The 19,440-nt window shown below is 25.7% G+C and overlaps 2 protein-coding genes and 1 non-coding gene across 3 annotated transcripts; 2 read left to right on the top strand and 1 right to left on the bottom strand.

Moving 5' to 3' along the window:
- Window positions 1-1,292: 1,292 nt before the first annotated feature.
- Window positions 1,293-4,903, top strand: LOC129608215 (glycine dehydrogenase (decarboxylating), mitochondrial). The gene is made up of 3 exons (XM_055519573.1): window positions 1,293-2,095; window positions 2,482-3,310; window positions 3,368-4,903. Exons 1-3 carry the CDS (start codon window positions 1,360-1,362, stop codon window positions 4,788-4,790), a joined length of 2,988 nt encoding a protein of 995 aa, XP_055375548.1. The 5' UTR covers window positions 1,293-1,359; the 3' UTR covers window positions 4,791-4,903.
- Window positions 4,884-7,339, bottom strand: LOC129608216 (zinc finger protein 85-like). The gene is made up of 5 exons (XM_055519574.1): window positions 7,056-7,339; window positions 6,719-6,973; window positions 5,523-6,660; window positions 5,308-5,434; window positions 4,884-5,241 (listed from the first exon to the last, which is right to left on the bottom strand). The coding sequence occupies exons 1-5, from the start codon at window positions 7,233-7,235 to the stop codon at window positions 4,884-4,886; spliced, it is 2,058 nt and encodes a 685-aa protein (XP_055375549.1). The 5' UTR covers window positions 7,236-7,339.
- A 1,349-nt stretch (window positions 7,340-8,688) lies between these two features.
- Window positions 8,689-8,761, top strand: Trnar-ucu (transfer RNA arginine (anticodon UCU)). The gene has a single exon. It is a non-coding gene; the product is annotated as a tRNA-Arg (tRNA).
- Window positions 8,762-19,440: the final 10,679 nt, after the last annotated feature.

The following is a 19,440-nucleotide window of genomic DNA, read 5'->3' as shown; positions in this document are numbered from 1 at the left end:
TTCTCATATTTTATTTTTTTCCTTTTTTTTTGCCCGGCAATTTTTCATGAAATTTTTGTGAAATTTCTAAAATGCTCTTTACACAATTTTTCTCAGCTACTTAATAAAAAATATAAACATAAATAATTTTCAGATATCGAGACATTTTCAAGAACCGTTATTTTGCTAAAAAAACACTAAATTATAAGATTTTTATTGAAATACAAAAATTTATTATTATTACTAAAAGAAATAAGTTTTAAATTGCCACCTATAACATATTTTTAAATTGTAATTATTTAAGAAAAAATTATACTTGACAGTAAGCTAGCTAGTAACTAGAATATTCCAATTTTTAAATCTTGAAGCAACACTTTAATTTTGAATTTATTGCAGAAAATATCATTGATTGATAAAATCGAATAATATTGCATATATTTAGGCGAAACTTTTTTTTTCTGTTTTCTGAAGTTGGTACACAGGTAATTTACGATCATCCAAACGATATCCAAACTGTTAAAATTTAAATTTTTTTAAATGACTTTCATTAAAATAAGACTAAAATTATCATATTTTTTAAAAACATAAAAATTACCCCTAATTTTAGTCTGTAAAATTATATTTAATAGGTACCTATAAGTTTTCGTAGGAACAGATAAGGTAAATGGTCACAATTAAAATCATGTAACAAAAACAAAAATAAATAAAATTACTTATAAATTTTTTCATCATAATGGTAACATTATCACTATTTTAAAAAACAAATTTAAATAACACCAAACACATTCTTTAAAAATTCGAGATTAATGTAGGTAATTTGTATATAATTTATTAATATAATTAGTGTGTAGATATGTTGTATAAGTTCAAAAACAAATTATCTATTTTGGAAAGATTTATTAATTTTGACCTTTTCATCTTCATATATAGATTTTATTAAAATGACTGAGATAAAAACAACCACACTTTTGAATATTTTTATGTAAGCAAAATTTCAAATTGCCAAAAAAAAAAATTCATAGGTCCATAGTAATAAAATTAATTTATTTAATATTAATTCTGACAAAATTGTCGCGGTACCTAAATTATATACATACATTCATACACTTAATGTTCCTTATCACTATCAGCTAATATAATTTGTGTTCAATAAAGATTTACTCATTTTTAGCTACTTCATTAATCATTAATTTTGTTTGTTTACTCTTCTTTGATAACCTGATAACCATTAAATTTCTTATCACTAATATTATTGAAATTCTCAATCTTTTCATTCTAAATTTCATCTCTATATTATAAAAATTCATCTTAATAATATTTAGTCTTCATAAAATAATAAGGCTGTACGGTTCTCTCTCTACATTTATATACAGCCATAAAATGTATAAAATAATAAAAAATCCATCAATACCGAAATATTCAATATTGATGACGTCATCATTATCAAAAAATGAAAATATTATTCGGATAACATCAAGATATTTAGCAACTAGTCAAGATATATTTGTTAATAAAACAGGTTTTGCAAGACGTCATATCGGACCAAGAAAAACTGATGTTGTTGCAATGTTAGATTTAATTGGTTATAAATCATTAGATGATTTATCAAATAAAGCTGTACCAAAAAATATACAATTGGGACGTAATTTAAATTTAGATGAACCAATTAATGAACATGAATTAATAGCAAAAATACAAAAAATTGCTGAACGTAATGAAATATGGCGTTCATATATTGGAATGGGTTATCATAATTGTTATGTACCACATACAATAATGCGTAATATATTTGAAAATCCTGGTTGGACAACACAATATACACCATATCAACCGGAAATAGCACAAGGACGTTTAGAATCATTATTAAATTATCAAACTTTAGTATCTGAAATGACAAAATTAGATGTTGCTAATGCATCATTATTAGATGAAGGTACTGCAGCTGCTGAAGCAATGTGCCTCTGTACAAGATCAAATAAACGTAAAAAAATTTTTTTATCTGATAAAGTTCATCCACAAACATTATCTGTTGTTGAAACAAGAGCTACTGCTTTAGAACTAGAAGTTGAAATTGGTCCAATTTCAAATGTTGATTTTGAATCAAGGCAATTATCAGGTTTGTAAATAAATACAATAAAATAAATAGTAGTTATGTTATTTTATTTATTTTGAAATTAATTTAAACAAAACCAAAGTGATTCCTTATCATGTTGTGAATTTAATTTTTATTTGTAAAAACAAACTGTGCATAAGTGGTCGTGATTTGCTGACAATTTCACAAATAATATTATTGCTTTTTATTATTAACTTTGTGGTTATCACTGTCTCTTAATAAATAATAAAAATATGACCCCACTGGGAGCAGCAACGTAAATTAAACAATAAAATTTCAGACAGTGAGCATAAGCATATCTTTTTTTTAATATTAATTTTATTTTAGAAAATAAAAACTGATTAAGATTTAAAAATGCGAAAATTCTTATAATTTTAATTTTATTTTAGGAATTCTTATACAATATCCTGATACTTTAGGACATATTAATGACTACGAAAAATTAGTCGAAAAAGCTCATGTTAATGGAACATTAGTTGTTGTTGCAACCGATTTACTTGCTTTAACTATGCTAAGAGCTCCAGGTGAATTTGGTGCTGATATTGCTATTGGAACATCACAACGTTTAGGAGTACCTTTAGGATATGGTGGCCCACATGCAGGATTTTTTGCATGTAAACAAAATTTAGTTCGTTTAATGCCTGGTCGTATGATTGGTGTAACAAGAGACATGAATAATCATGAAGCATATAGATTGGCATTACAAACCAGAGAACAACATATTAGACGTGATAAAGCTACAAGTAATATATGTACAGCTCAAGCTCTTCTAGCAAATATGTCAGCAATGTATGCAATTTATCATGGACCGGATGGTTTGAAAGATATTGCAAAAAAAATTCATAAATATTGTGGTATTCTAAAAATTGGAATTGAAACTGCTGGCTATAAAGTTACAAATCCACATTTCTTTGATACCTTACACATTGTATTGGAAAATGAAGCAATGCAAGAAATTAAACAAAGAGCAGAATCAAAAAAAATTAATTTAAGATATTTTGATGATGGTAGTATTGGTGTTTCATTAGATGAAACTGTAAAAGAAACTGATTTGGATGATTTATTATGGATTTTCAAATGCAAAAAAACAATTAAAGAATTAAAACAAGAAGCAGAGATTGATATCCAATCAATTGAAGATACAAAATTGGCAAGAACTTCATCTTTTCTCACACATCCAGTTTTTAGTAGTTATCACAGCGAGTCGAGAATGGTTAGGTATAAATTTAAAGATTTAAGTTTTATTTCTTTTTCAATAATTCCATTTGTTTTTAGGTACATGAAACAATTAGAAAATAAAGATATTTCTTTAGTTCATTCAATGATTCCATTAGGATCTTGTACTATGAAACTGAATTCTTCAACAGAAATGATGCCATGCTCATTTCAACATTTTACTGAAATTCATCCTTTTGTACCTGTCGATCAAGCAAAAGGTTATCACCAATTATTCCAAGAATTAGAAAAAGATTTATGTGAAATTACGGGATATGATAAAATTTCGTTTCAACCTAATAGTGGAGCTCAAGGTGAATATGCTGGTTTAAGAGCTATTCGTTCATATCATGAAAGTCGCGGCGAGGGTCATAGACATGTTTGTTTGATCCCAGTTAGTGCTCATGGTACAAATCCAGCTTCGGCCCAAATGGCTGGAATGACTGTTGAACCAATTCGTATAAAATCTGATGGTAGCATTGATTTAGAACATCTGAAAGAAAAGGCTGAAGAATTTTCAAATACCCTATCATGTTTAATGGTTACTTATCCATCAACAATGGGTGTTTTTGAAGATAATATTCGCTACATCTGTGATTTAGTTCATAAGCATGGCGGCCAAGTTTATTTGGATGGTGCTAATATGAATGCACAAGTCGGTCTTTGCCGACCAGGTGACTATGGAAGCGATGTGTCTCATTTAAATCTTCATAAAACTTTCTGTATACCGCATGGAGGTGGTGGACCAGGAATGGGTCCCATAGGTGTTAAAAGTCACTTAGCTCCTTATTTACCAGGCCATCCTGTAATTAGTCCAATGGAAGATCAAACAGGCAGTTTTGGTGTAGTGAGTGCTGCTCCATTTGGCAGTTCGGCCATTTTACCTATATCTTGGGCCTATATAAAAATGATGGGCGGACGAGGTTTGAAAAGAGCGACACAAGTTGCAATATTAAACGCAAATTATTTATCAAAACGTTTAGAAAATCATTATAAGACATTATATAAAGATCCAAAAACTGAGTTAGTTGCACACGAATTTATTTTAGATATGAGAGATTTCAAAAAAACAGCCAATATAGAAGTTGTAGACATAGCAAAACGTTTAATGGACTATGGTTTTCATGCACCAACTATGTCATTCCCAGTAACCGGAACTCTTATGATCGAGCCTACTGAATCAGAAGATAAACAAGAATTAGATCGATTTTGTGAAGCTATGATATCTATACGTTATGAAATAAAAGAAATCGAAGAGGGTAAAATGGATAAAGTTACAAATCCATTAAAAATGGCACCACATACACAACATCAAATAATTTCGAGTGAATGGAATAGACCTTATACTAGAGAACAAGGTGCATTTCCTGCACCATTTGTTAAAGCAGATACAAAAATGTGGCCAACTGTTGGTAGAATTGATGACGCGTACGGTGATAAACATTTAGTATGTACATGCCCACCAATTTTGCCTGAATTTTAATTTCTTTTTTAAATTTAACATTTTATAATTTTGATCTACAAATTATACATTTTAAAACAATAAGTTTATTTTGCTTTTTTACTAAAATATATTTTAACTTCCTACAATGAAAATATCTTTGCTATTTGCATCTATTTCATAAACCTTTTTTACTCTTTGAATATGTGATGCCGCAGATATATTATGTACGTTTCTTTTATGTCTATTTAATAAATATAATTGAAGAAAACTTTCCCCACAGTTATCAATCTCACAGACGTATCTCTCGCCAGTATGATCGCGACGTACATGAGTTTTAAGATCATTACTTTGTGCAAATGTTCTTGGGCAATTTTCACAGCGATATGGTTTTTCTCCAGTATGTATTCTCATATGAACTCTTAAACTATAATTTCTTACAAAACCTTGACCACAAATTTCACATTTAAAACGTTTGTCGCCTGTATGATATCTAAAAACAAATAAACGAAAGCATAAATATACACACTTAAAAGTATTTTGTGCTGAAATAAATTACTTTTCATGTAAATCTTTATCACCAGCTCGAACAAAACCTTTTCCACAAAATTTGCATTTATGATTTTTTTCTCCACGATGTCTTCTCATATGTATTTCTAAAGCTCTGTTACGAACAAACCGTTGTCCTTAAAATAATATTAAAATTAAAATTAGTGTTTCAGGATGTTAAAATTTTGAGCAAATAAAAGAAGTACAATTCTAAAAAATTCTCACCACATTGAGTACATAAATATTCCTTGTCATTTTCGTGAAGAGTATTTGTATGCACAGTGCATTCATGTCTAGTTTGAAATGATGAAGAACAGTAACTACAGGTAAATACTTTTTTGAATAAATTTGGATGTTCTGCTCTCATGTGATTATTAAGTGCACGTGTTGATGAAAATTTTTCTTCACAGCCTTTACAGTCATATTTTTTAACTCTAGCCCTAGAAATAGAACGATCAATTGGACATTTTTTCATATGACTCTTCAAATAATCGGGTGTTGCGAAAGCTGATGCACATGTTGTACATTTAAATTGTTTTTCATTACTATGTTTCGCTAACATATGACGTTTTAAGTGATGGGGAAATCGAAAAACTTTTAAACATATAGTACATGTCCGAATTTTCAAGTTCAGATTTTTTATCTGATTTATATTTAAAGCATTTTCTGAAAGAGTTTCAGAATTTTCCTCAGTTTTAACTTTTATCTCAGCATTTCCTGGTTCAGTAATTTCTTTGTCTATTGTCTGATTTTCTGATATTTCAATGTTGCCTATTTCAATTTTATCTTCTTCGCTATCATCCTGTGTATTTGTTATATCATTTGAAAAATCAAATTCTGCATCCGAAAAATTTTCTATTGCAGATTCTGATTCAATTTTGTGTTCTAATATTAATTTATCTTCCTTTAATTTGCTGATCGGTATTTCATCTTCACTAAGCTCATCCAAAATCTGTTTACCAATGTTTTTCCCGGCTTTCTTTCTCGAACGTGCCTTTTTGGATTCAATATTTTTCTTTCCTTTTCTCTGTCCTTTTTTCGTTAATCCATCGACATTAATTTCAAGTTCTTTAATTTCCAAATGATTCTCTGACGCATTTGAATTTATTTGGTTTAAAGGTTGAGTATTTTCATTTATAGGTTTAGGCACTTTTGATATTTTGTGGACCTGGGTTAAATGTTTCGTCAAGTATGTTTTTCTTTCAAAACTTTTCCCGCAAATGTTACAATTAATGTTTTCATGAAATCCTAGTTCAGGATGATACATTGTGTAATGACCTGTTAGATCTCCAACCCTTCGAAAAGTTTTCTTACATATTCTACATTCGTTTTTACTTCCGCGATGTTTGTATAATCTGTGCAGCTAAAATTAAATTAATAAGTTATATATTATGTATAACGCTTGTTTAAGATATTTATACCCTTAAGGAATCGATAGTAAAAAATTTCAGATCACATTTTTCGCATGGATGAACAGAATTCTCATCTGTTTGCGTGCATTTATCTAATTTTGGAATTACTTTAAGATCTGTAATTGAAGGCTCTTGACCACCATTTAAATATGCTGTAATAATTGAATATGAATCTTCACAATGTTTTCTAAAGGAATATGCAACTTTCACATCTTCAACACATTTAAGACAAATTTGTTGGGGATAATCGTCAAACCGAATTGCCTAAACAAATTAGATTCAATTTAAATCTTTAAATATTTAAAAAACAAAAAAGGTAAAATTTATTATATACATGTATATGTACCTTGTATGGTGAACATTCGTTTATCATAGTTGCTATAGATACTCCATTAAAACTATGTAATTGGTCAAAAATTAATATTAATTCAGAATCTGATAATAAACAAATTCTGCAACTTGATTCTAAATCTATATGAGTTTTGATTGCAATATTTTCATTTTCTTTGCATAGTGTTGTATCCATAATCAGCGTTTTACTGCTTTATTACACTTAAACTATCAATAATAAATTATATAAAATTTTATTCTAAAATAAATTTTTAAAAATCTTAAAATTAAATTTTTATATTAAAATTTAGTTTACAATAATTTTATTTGACAATAAAATTTTTGACGTTTACATTAAATACGACTTTTTAATTTTATCATTTAATCACATTAGTGTTACCCACCTAACATAATATATGACGGATTAATGGTTTTACAAAATTCTTGTTTCCCATTTTTAAATTAAAATTAAAAGTTTGATTTTTAGATTATTAATTAAAATATCCAAATTTTACAATTTGTTTTTTATTTTTAAAATATTTTTTAATATTTATACAGAAATTTTAAATTTTGGTTTCTCCTGGAAATATTTCATATAATTTTTTCCTAATTCACAATATTAAATTCATTAAAGACTCGAACCAATTAGTACTTTAAGAAAATTGAAAAGGAAATATTTTTATAAAATTCCAAGGATCATTCCAAATTATTTTAATTCTTACATGAATTTTGCGATTTTAAATTGTACAATAATTATATTTATTTGAAAAAAAAAAAAAAAAATCCATTTACGAATTTAAATAGTACTTAGCAGTTATTATTATTTCTAGGTGTCCCAATGAAAATTTCCCACATAATTTTTAAGAAGCAACAAGTAGATGGCAATAATATCAAAAGTACTCAATATTTTGACATGTAAATTAAATGTTAAAACTTTAAATGAAAAATTTTTTAACATTATATTTCTAATGTTTCAGAAGTACCAAAAAATAATTTTAGTGTACAATTAAAGTTACAAAATTATTATCGCACATAAGAAGCCTCATTGCAAAATATAATAATGTTTATAACTATTTTTGGATTGTCATATTATTGTTCTAACACTTCATTTCAATTATACATAAAATTTTAAGGTAAAATCCATGGTAATTACACAAATATTATTTATTTATGTCGCAGACACCCTTTACAAATATAATCAAAATAACTTGTTTCACATTAGAATATAATATATGTATACAAATTAAAAAAATATATTACTTGTAATTTTACTACAATCAATTTAAATTGACATTATAACTTTGTAATGCTCTCAAAAACCTTAAGTCGAATGCGTGTGCTCAATCTTTAAAATTCAATTTATTTTTATAGGCTTTTTGAAATTTCACAATTCATACCTATATTTTTTATTTATCTTATTACAATTTAAAAACAAATTAAAAAAATTACACTTATTTTAAATAATTATAATGGAAATTATAATTAATTTCATAATTCCAAAACTAGAATTACTTGCCGACTTAGAATAAACAACATAACAAAATTATGCCTTAATATGTAGATACATACAATGTTGGTTATTTATTCTTTTTGTAACTGTAAATATCTGTCCAGATTTGTGTGAGTCATTTTGCAACAAACACACAACTGTCCCTTTGGCGCAGAGGATAGCGCGTTGGACTTCTAATCCAAAGGTCGCGGGTTCGATCCCCGCAAGGGATGACATAAAAAATGTTTAATTTTTGTTTTTTTTTTTTCTATTTTTTTTACATAATATCAATATTATTATAATATTATTTTAATTATAATTTTATCGTAATTTAGAAACAAATTCTTGTTAAAATATTGCCGCTTTTAAATTCTTTATTTCTAAGCGTTTGTTTCCATATGTACATACAAATTAAAAGTTCTATAGTGTAGAGTGGCATAGCAATAGAATATATAAAAAAAACAAAACAGAACGTGTAATATTCAAATAAACCAAATTCCTCGTATACATTTCTCAATTCTATCAATTGGAAAACACAAGCAACATTTCTCAAAATTTCCAATATGTATATTAGTTGATGTGATGCAATAAAATGATTCTCACAGAAGGAGAAAAATAAAATATAATGAGAGAGAGAACCTGTGAACTGAAAGCAGTCAAATCAAAATGGAGTGGTTTTTCTCAATTAATTTTCATAAAAGTGAGAAATTTTTATAATTGTGTGAAAGAAATTTGACACGCCTCTGAAAAACAAATAGAAAAAAAAAATATTTTCTTCTTTTCGTTTTTAGTTTTTTTCTTTTTATTTTCTTCTTTTTTGTAATGAAATTAAATTTTTATGGGAAAATCAAATAATAAGAAAATATCAAGAATATTTTTTTTTTCTTTATCTAATTTCTTTGCATTTAATTTCTTAATGGTTGGCAGGAGTTAAAAAATGTCTGTACCTATATGTATAAATATATTTATGTTCTTATATATTTGTTACGGTAGCAGCAATGTTTATAAATTATAAATATATATGAATAAGAGTATGTACATATGTTTGTATGAATGTTTATATAACACAGCTACAGCATATTTTAATAGTTATAAAACAATTTTGTATGAATTTCTTAATATTTTATAGTTATACACATGCAAATATACAAATGTATATGTATATAAAATAATAATGTGTTCGTCATATAATAATATAAAAAAAAATAAAAAAAAAAATAAAAAATAACAAAAGAATTATTTTGATTATTTTTATTGAAGTTTTTAACTTTAATTGCTTTATGGAAATAATTTGAGAATTACATTAAGTTAATAAAAAAAAAATTAAAAGTGTTATTCTGAATCTGAAATTCTAATATTGCTTTTCAATAAAAAATTTAATATTAATAAAATTTCATATAAAAAAAAATTAAATAAATTTTGATTTTCGGCACAAATACTTACTGGGTGAAGTTTTAAGTGCAATTGTGTGAAAGAAATTTGATATTTTCTAATTACGATATTTTGTAATTACGATATTTAAGCATTTTATTTACGATTAATAACAACTTTATTAACATAATAAATTGGGAATTGGAAATAGATTCCTATTATATAATCTTTAAAATTCTATAATTGAGAATAGTTGGGTACATAATAGACTCGGCGTTAATTATATTAACATGTGCACACATAATATGAACGATTAACTTTGTAATTGCAGAATATTAATTGCATACTATAAAATAATTAAATGTACTCCTTAAGAGTGTAATTACTCCTTTACATTTATGTAAACAGTTCGGTTATTTGAACCCTGCCTAGCACTAACACGTACCCTATTCCAATACAAAAATGAATGCGAAATTGACCGACAAGTCCAACAGGGTTTTTTGAATAATTTGTTTTTTTTGTAGTCATAAGATGTCCAACAAGGTTTTTTGAATAATTTGTTTTTTTTTTTGTAGTCATAGCACGTCCAGTGTAGAAACTGTACAGTTCCTTTACGTCCAGTCGAATAATTTGCTTTAAAATATTCATATACCCCCTGACGCATATATGGCTCAGGAACGTATCAGTGCTTATCAAGCGCACGTTTTCTGAACCATATGTGGCTCAGCGGACAGGGAACGTGTTAATTAATTTATATAATGGCGAGTCTACTGTAAATTGAGTCAATGCTTTGATTTATTAAAAAAAAATTTTGTCGTACATATATGTAATTGGCATCAAAATAAATGTCAGAATAGCAGTTTTAAAACTTAACCTAAAATTGTTATAGGTAAAAAAATTAGTAGAATCGACTTATAAAATATTAGCATTAAGAAATGTTAAATTTATTCTATAACTATATATACATATAGATAATGTTTATAATAAATTTTACAATATATAACATTATTAACTTATATATATGATTAGGTACCAACATATAACACAACCAACGTATATGATCACATAAATTTAAAATATACTTAAATTGAATTGAAATTACTTTACTATTATGTATTATTATTATTGTTATTGCACTGTATACATATATAGTTATTCAAATACATTATTAAAGTAAAATCATTATATTCTCACATCTCAAGACAAGAAACGAAAAAAAAAAATACTCCTGAAACACGGGATAACGAAAAAGAAAAATTCAATAAAAATCAAAAGGTTCAGAACCAAAACATTATTAAGAAAAAAAAAAATCTGTACAAGAAAAAATAGCCATAAAAAACAAAAAAAAATAAAAACAAATTATGGGAGGATACTTTGAAATCGTTATGGCAATTTCTTTTTTATAAGGATATTTTTATTTTATATACATACATATATACATATATAGAAAAAATATATAAGAGAATAAAAGATGATACTATTTTTATAAATAATCTAAATATATATACAAATATATTACATTAACTATGTAATATATTAAATCTTATATATAAAAAAAAAAAAAAAACAAAAATATTATTATATTTAAGTGGTGCGTTCATGAAATTTTCGGGGAAGTAATTCTTTTAATGATTGTAATTTATATGGGCACTTGACTATCAAAATTTATATTTTCTAAGGGAAAATCTTATTTTTATTACTTATATTTTATTTATTTATACATATACGTGTATATAAAAAATAATATGTAGATAATATATACATATAAATAAATTGAAAATCTTAATGGACAATAATTAATTTTATTTTGTTGTTTATGTCTTATTTATATACGTTTAATACAAATAAATATTTTATATACACATTGTGAAATATACAAATATTGTCTATGCGTTCCTTTTAAATAAATATTACTCTCTGACGAAACAAAACCCGATTTGTGATTTATTAATATATAGAGCACTGTTTATCATACGAAAATGCTGCTACTCGTATATAAATATGGAATAATAAATTTGAATTTTTGAATAAATTTTTACATACTTTAATGATTAAAAATGTTATGTACAATTTGAAATTATTGCATACTTTTAGGATATGGGGAAAAAAAGCAATGTAGAGTACGAGTAAACGTAATGTTTTGAAAGCAAGCTTGCGGATATATGGAAATATGAGTTAACACATTGATTGGATGTATTCAGTCAACAAGGGTTATTGTAACACTTACTTTGGTAAACCTACTAATAAACGAATATTAAATATATTACATTTATTTTTCATAATATTGCTATAATTTATTTTAAAATATAACATAATAAACGGAATTACTTCTTTTATATATCAATTCCGTATAAAGATTCTAAAAGTGTTATACAACAAAAGTGTTATACACGAAAAGTGTTATACAAGAAAAGTGTTATACAAGAAAAGTGTTATACACCAAAAGTGTTATACACCAAAAGTGTTATACACTAAAAGTGTTATACACCCAAACTATTATACATTTAAAATTTTGTATACATTTAAATGGAACATTGTACATATTATAATTTATAAATATATAAATGTTTTTCTCATTTTATTTATTACTTATATATATATACATTTTCTTTTTTAATTTTTTTTAGATTTTTTTGCCTTTGGTTTATTTACGTAAACGCATTAAGCCCTTATTTCACTTTATAAAACCATTATTTTTATATCATTATATTATTTTTTAAAAATATTTATTATATGTATAAATATCTAGCTACGTACAAAAGTTCAACTAAAATATGTAACTATATATGTATATGTACACTTTTGTATAATGTAATTTATACAAAAGAATTATTTATAATAAATTTGAATTTCTATATAATATACGTAAAAAATAAATGTGTGTATACTATGGAACCGAAATAAAAAAAAAAAAGAAAACAAAAAAAACCATGAAAATTTTTATGTAATTTATTTTCTAAATTACTTTGAATAAATCTTTACTTAAATGGCCATTCATATTTTATTTAGTTTGTAAATAATTAAAATGTAATTTTAATTTTGTATATTATTTATAAAAGATTGCCAACTATTCAAGGTTTTCTTTTTCACTTTATATTTTGTTATCTTTTTTTTTTCTTCTGGTTTTTTTTCATCCCCTAGATTTTTTTTATCTCTATCTATATATATATATACATAAATATATAATTAGGAAATATATTTTAATTTTAATTAAAAAATAAATTATTTTATTTTTTTTTTCATTTCTTAGAATTTAAATGAAAAAAAATAAAATTTATTTATGTGAAATAAAATAATTAAAAGTATATATAGAATTTTATAATGTATTCGAGCATATTTTTATTTTTAATAGAATAAAGATTTGAATCAGTGTAGAAAGGAGGGGCGATTATAAATGAGTTTTTTGTCCATTATTATATTTCTAAATGGTTTTTGTTTTTAAATTAAAAATCAAGATTTAAAAGGAAAAAATATGTAGTTATTAAATATCATTTTCGAAATTAAAATAATTCTATAGAATTAAATTATAATGAAATTTTAAGTTTTAAAATTATGATGTTTTTAATTAAAGCATACAAAATACATTCGATTCAATATCAGATTTCGGAGCGTTGTAAAAAAATTGAAGTACTATGGGGAATTTAATTCAATTGAGAACGTAGTTTATTAACAGGGTTATTTTTAAGTCAATAAACTTTGAAATTGTAAAAACTAATAAAAATAACAATTATTTCAATAAGAATATTGATGATTTGCGAGCACAAAAAAAATAAACCTCAGGCACGGCTTTAAACCTCAATTATGTAGACTCATTAAACGACAATGAAAACTGTCCACAATTTTTATTTCTTATTCCGATCAATCCAAATGAGACAATCAGCATGCAAATATGTCGCATTTTTATGCTTAGGTAATGAAATCGTTTGCGTCTCTTATTGTGGCCAACAATTTATTTTTGTAATAAATTAGAGCTGCGTGATATTGTTTGCCAATTCTCTACCTATTTATGATTCCTTTCAAGTAGCCCCTTATTTAATTGTGTGATGCTATGATATCCTTAACATATTGTTCAAGATATATAAAAATTAGCAAATAGTTGCTGTAATTTTATGAAATTAATATAAATTTTGCTCTACAATGCTCATAAATTGTATGCATTTAGACAATTCATATGGAATGTGTCAAATATTAATTTTCACATTAATTGTAAATTACGAAATTATTAAAGAAATTTTAACAGTTTTCCAGTAGAAATATAGTAAAGGCTTAAAATAAATGATGGTCATCTAATTTTCATTGGCATAAATAACGCTTTATAATGGTTTGTTATATGAAAAATTTGGAATACCATATACAATACGCATATTTTTACATGGTCATGTATTAAAAAAATAAAATCAAAAACTACAAGAATACAAACAAAAAAAAGAGAAAACTAAAATTTAATATACAATTGAGAATACGGATAGGTACATATTAGGTGTGTTTGTTACCCTTACAGCTTTCCCACAGCACATATGGAGTAGTACAAGCGGCTTACAACAAAAAAGGAAGGTGTGGTGCAAAATTAATAAAAACAAACCGAAGATCCTTTTTTATTATAGTTGTTCTTGCGTATGCAGGATTGTAGATTCACGAAAAATATCCAAAAACAAAAAAAAAAATAATGAGAAGGGTAGCTTTTTTTATGATTCGTTTCGTTTCAGGACTGTTTTTTTTTCTTTCTTATTTTTTGTTAATGTAATCCGAGTGTGCAAAATTTATTGATGGCATTATTTCTTTATTTCCTTTGAAATAAAATTTTTGGAGTACCGTAATTTTTATATTATTATTCACATATTATTGTAGAAGAAGTGCACGTATATGTTGATTCACGTTTATTACATGTTGCCAGTGAGTTAATATCGTAAAGGCCTTTTAAAATTCATAATTAAATTTGTAATATTCGCATATTTTTGCAAAAATATTTGAAATAGCTGATAGGACTTCGATCGCGATAGGATTTGTCCGGGACATTTCCACTTATACATGTCTAACGCAAAGTAATTTATACTAAAAGTTAGGGAGGTGAAGAGGGATTTCTTTTCACTCTATCAATAAAGGCCCCTGAAAAAACTCCTTTTTTCGTTTTTGACTCAACGGCAAAACTGGTTTGCAATTTAATCTAAAATTTGAAAGTTCAACGAATCGTAAATTGGTTTGGAGCACAATTTTTCTTTCCAAAGTCGATAAACGAGTATATTCAATTGTTTGCATGTGAGGATGATGTCTTACGGACATAGGTTTTGCGATATATTACATGAAGGAAAAGATTTCGGCATCGGATTATCAAATCATACATGTCTCCGTAAAATGAATGTGTTCCAGATGGCACTTGATCATGTTAGAGATGGCGTCGGATATTTATACATATGTTTTCGGCGTAAAATTACAATGACGCAGTTATTGTATCAAAACTTTAAAAAGTTAACTACAATATAAATTCATATATCCTACAGTAGACAATAACAGTTCTTGTCTTTTTCCAATTCAATTTTATTCTTGTTTTTAGTTGTTTTTTCGTACCATTTCAACATCATGTAACGTAAATAAATTTATATATTTTTTAAGTAGAATTTTGCGGACTTATCTTGCAGATATTTAGGCTGATGTATACACACACACATATTCATGTACCCATATCTTAATAATATAAAGTGTAGATCGGTATACTCATATAACTTAATATTTTTGTATAAAAATAATATTTTGAGTCAATTTTTATTGAATGGCTAATTCAGTATTTATTTTTATGTTCCTTTTTTTTCATTTCTCTTCTCCTCCTGTATTTGACTCCTTTAAATTGAACAGTAGGTAAGATAAGTTAAAAATTTTTTTTCTTTATTTTAGTTTCAATGGTATGTAGGGGATGGATAATTTTTTTTTTATCAATTTTATTACGTTTTTTTTTTTATTCTTGCGTTACAATAACACTAAAAAAAAAATACGAAAACGTAAAAAAATAATGAAAAATTGTTAAATAAAGGAAAAAATAAAAAAATTTTGTGGATATAAATAGTGTGTGTATGTATGTGTATAGTTTGTTTTTTAAGGTACCTTCGAATATATATATGTATATGCTTAAAAAATGAACGACAGAGGACTTTTTATATAAGGATTTATATACAAAATTTTAATATAGTATTGAATACATTTGTGTATAATAAAGAACATAGATATGCACGTACTTTGAGCTTTAAAATGGATGGTGCTTCATATGGTAATTTTTGAATTTTTCTTTAAAATTTGGAAAATTTTCAAATGTTGTTCCAGATCTCTGTTGTACAGGAAAAGAATACAGTTTGGTATTATTGAAAACTCGTAAACAATTTTCCTCTGCGAACAGAATAAATGAGTGTTTATATTTGTTTTATATATGCCTAAGGAATGTTGAGAAATTCACGTTTTTCGCCATAAAATATGGGGTAGGAGTAAAGGAAGGCAGATTGAAGGTTGAACTGGTTTAAATGACAGGCAGATTTGTAAACGTAGCGGCACACATAGTGGTAACGAATATACACATAAGAACATCTGTAAAGACCGAAGAAAAGACATTACATAAAAAAGTTCTTTTGTATTAAGAGGACACTTTCAACAATTTGGAAATTAATTAAACCTATATGTATTATAATAAGGCTCATTTGAAGGCTTCAATAGAGAGAACTATTACCATTTGCGGCATGTATTTAAAAAAATGTGTAAGAAAACTGTATATATCCTAAATGAAGTTCATTTGAACTTGAAGTTCATTCTGTTTTTAAAATTTATTCTAAATCTAAACACTTCAATATTAAGAACACACTGTATTAGAATGTTTTTATGTATACATGAAAATAAACAGAATAAGAAAAACAGAAAGAAAAAAAAAACTAATGCTGTAAAAATAAAATAAAAATAAAATAAATGGCGGTAAATGCGGAATGTAATAAACTGAAATAAATTCCGGAAATGGAAATTTTATTGGATAATATAAACATTTTTATATTGAAAGTGTTCAAAGATAAATTGTTTGGTATCCTTAAATGATTCATTTTATTTTATTTTCGTAAATTTCGCATTATTTGCCTCCTTTTTTTTTGGCTTATTTTTTTTTTTGGTTTTTTTTTTTTTTTTAAATGAAAAATAACACAAATTTGTTATTTTGAAAAATTTGTTATTTTTGAGTAAATGGATTTTCGCCATTATAAAATTGTATTACATTTTTAATCTTCATCAAATTTTCCTTATAAATTTTCATTTTTCATTATTATTTTTGTATACTTTGAGAAAAAACTTGAAATGCGTATAACAAATTTCTTGTTTTTTCATTTTAAAATATATGTTGCGCCTACAAACAGAAAATTTATAATAAATTGAACACGTGTAAATCATTTAAAATTAATAATTAAGATTATAAAATATTAAGGCATCATATATATTGAAGAAGAGAAGGGGATTTTAGATTAATTAGGATTGCTATTAAAAGATTCTTAGTACTATAGTGGATTTGCTTCCAAACACTATAATAATTTCAATTACAATTCCAAGTTAGACTCGATATAAATAGGTTGATAATTAATTTGTACAACTAACCAAATTATGACTCACTTTCTCTTTAATTTTACTAAGACAATTTAGATATTATGTTATGTTATTTGTTATGTTATGTGATTTTTCAAAACAAAACTTTTAAATGCCTCACACACGTAATGAAATGAAGATCTTGTTAAACTTTGCAATTTCTATGTGAAAAAATTTCAGTTTTGAAAATTGATACTTGCAATAACAATTGTGTCAATTATAAGTCATATACAATTTATAATGAATTTACTGTTATAACGAACAAATAAAATATGAAAATTATATTTTATTATTAAATTTATGTAATATTTTTCGTCTCATTATATATTGGACTCCATTTGTAAAATATGATATTATTAAAATTGAAAATAAAAAAATGTAAGTATTTAAGTGCAAATTATTTACTGCAGTTCCATTTTTCTTTTATGAATTTATTGACATTTTAGCATAATAATATATACATATATATGATCGTAATTACAGTCATGACCTTCAAAAACGGGACACACATACAAAAATTTACTTTATTTTCTCGTCGTGTATAACTCTTTGTATAATTTTGAAAAATATTTTTGCTGCATGGTATAAAAAAAAAATTTTTTTTTATTAGACTATTTATAACTTTTACTCTTTTTGCAATCATAAAAATTCAATTTCGTCTTTATAAAAAATTTAATAATAATGAATAAAGTAGAAGGATAATAACACATTTATATTTATTTATTTTTAAATAGTGTTATTGAAGTTATGGTGAATTAATGGTGAAAATTCAACTATTCAATGACAGTTTAGTATAAGGTGGTGACTTCAGCTATTGACACTACTGTATTATGCACCATTTTTCTTTTTTTTTCTCTCTTTTTTTTAAAAAATTAAAGAAACTAATAACTTTTAGTATTTATATTACATAAGTGGCCGCTGTTAAATGTACGAGTAAATATCTTGTCCTTTTTTATTGTGATTTTTTTTATAGTGGCGATTTTGTTAAGAAAATTGAAATTATAGCAGCAAAGGTGCGACAATACTTATGGAATGGTTATCAATAATTCTTGTTATCAAGGTGCCTGTAAAAAACCAGCAATTATAATTTTTTAAATTTTTAAATTGAATAACACGTTCCTTTAACTAGAGAACAAACAAATTGAGGAGATGCCACAATTCAACTATATGGACAGCATCGTGGCGAGTGATGGAGGAATAAAACAAGATATCGATTAGAGATAGTCGAAAGCGAAAGTGGCCTTTGGCCGGCTATAGCACGTGTGGAAAAGAACACGAATATCAGAATATGCAATGCATGTATAAAATTTGTACTGCTGTACGGCTGTGAGACTTGTATGGTGGACACTGCGTATATTAATAAGGCTCAGACATATGTACGTCAATAAGTGTGTAAGAATAATGTTCAGAATATTGTGACCTAGAACGACTTATGGGCGACAACGAGCCAGAGGCCTATAAATGTGGCCATAAAAGAAACCATATAATACAATAGCCAGGCAGGCCTTAGATTGAAACGCCCAAGGAAAAAGAGTGGGTAGAGAATCCATTGAAAAGTATTAGTCAGAAGTAAAGTGCCTCGCCCAAAATAGAGTGCAGTTCAGAGAATTTGTGGAAGCCCCATTTTCCCACCGGGAATGAACAAAGAATAAAAAAAAAGTTTTTAAGTTAGTTATACCAATAGTTGTGATCGTTATAGACGTCATTTGCCTATAATATACATTCCATATTGATGTAGATTTCGAAGTATAATATTTTTCATATGGGCTGAATTCAAATAAATAAAGAACCAATAAAAAGTATAAAATTTTTGGCAAAAATTTTAAGCCATATTTCAAAGGAATCTACAAAAAAATATGCACTGATCAAATTTCTGTACTTGAATATACAAATTTGAATTTTCAATATAATTATAATCACTAATAAACCTGTGTAATATTAG

The sequence above is a fragment of the Condylostylus longicornis genome, unplaced genomic scaffold (assembly GCF_029603195.1).
Source record: "Condylostylus longicornis isolate FDR11 unplaced genomic scaffold, ASM2960319v2 ptg000031l, whole genome shotgun sequence".
NCBI classification, from domain to species: domain Eukaryota; kingdom Metazoa; phylum Arthropoda; class Insecta; order Diptera; family Dolichopodidae; genus Condylostylus; species Condylostylus longicornis.
The sequence above is the reverse complement of the archived record's forward strand: the minus strand, read 5'-3'. Positions and strand labels throughout refer to the sequence as shown.

Excerpts from the sequence above, each read along its gene's own strand:
- LOC129608216 (XM_055519574.1), bottom strand. The coding sequence starts at position 7,235 with ATGGATACAACACTATGCAAAGAAAATGAAAATATTGCAATCAAAACT. Across the intron at positions 6,974-7,055 it reads ACGAATGTTCACCATACAAG|GCAATTCGGTTTGACGATTA; the intron begins GTACATATACAT and ends TAATTTGTTTAG. Across the intron at positions 5,242-5,307 it reads GATAAAGATTTACATGAAAA|ATATCATACAGGCGACAAAC; the intron begins GTAATTTATTTC and ends ATTTGTTTTTAG.
- LOC129608215 (XM_055519573.1), top strand. The coding sequence starts at position 1,360 with ATGTATAAAATAATAAAAAATCCATCAATACCGAAATATTCAATATTG. Across the intron at positions 2,096-2,481 it reads TGAATCAAGGCAATTATCAG|GAATTCTTATACAATATCCT; the intron begins GTTTGTAAATAA and ends ATTTTATTTTAG. Across the intron at positions 3,311-3,367 it reads AGCGAGTCGAGAATGGTTAG|GTACATGAAACAATTAGAAA; the intron begins GTATAAATTTAA and ends ATTTGTTTTTAG.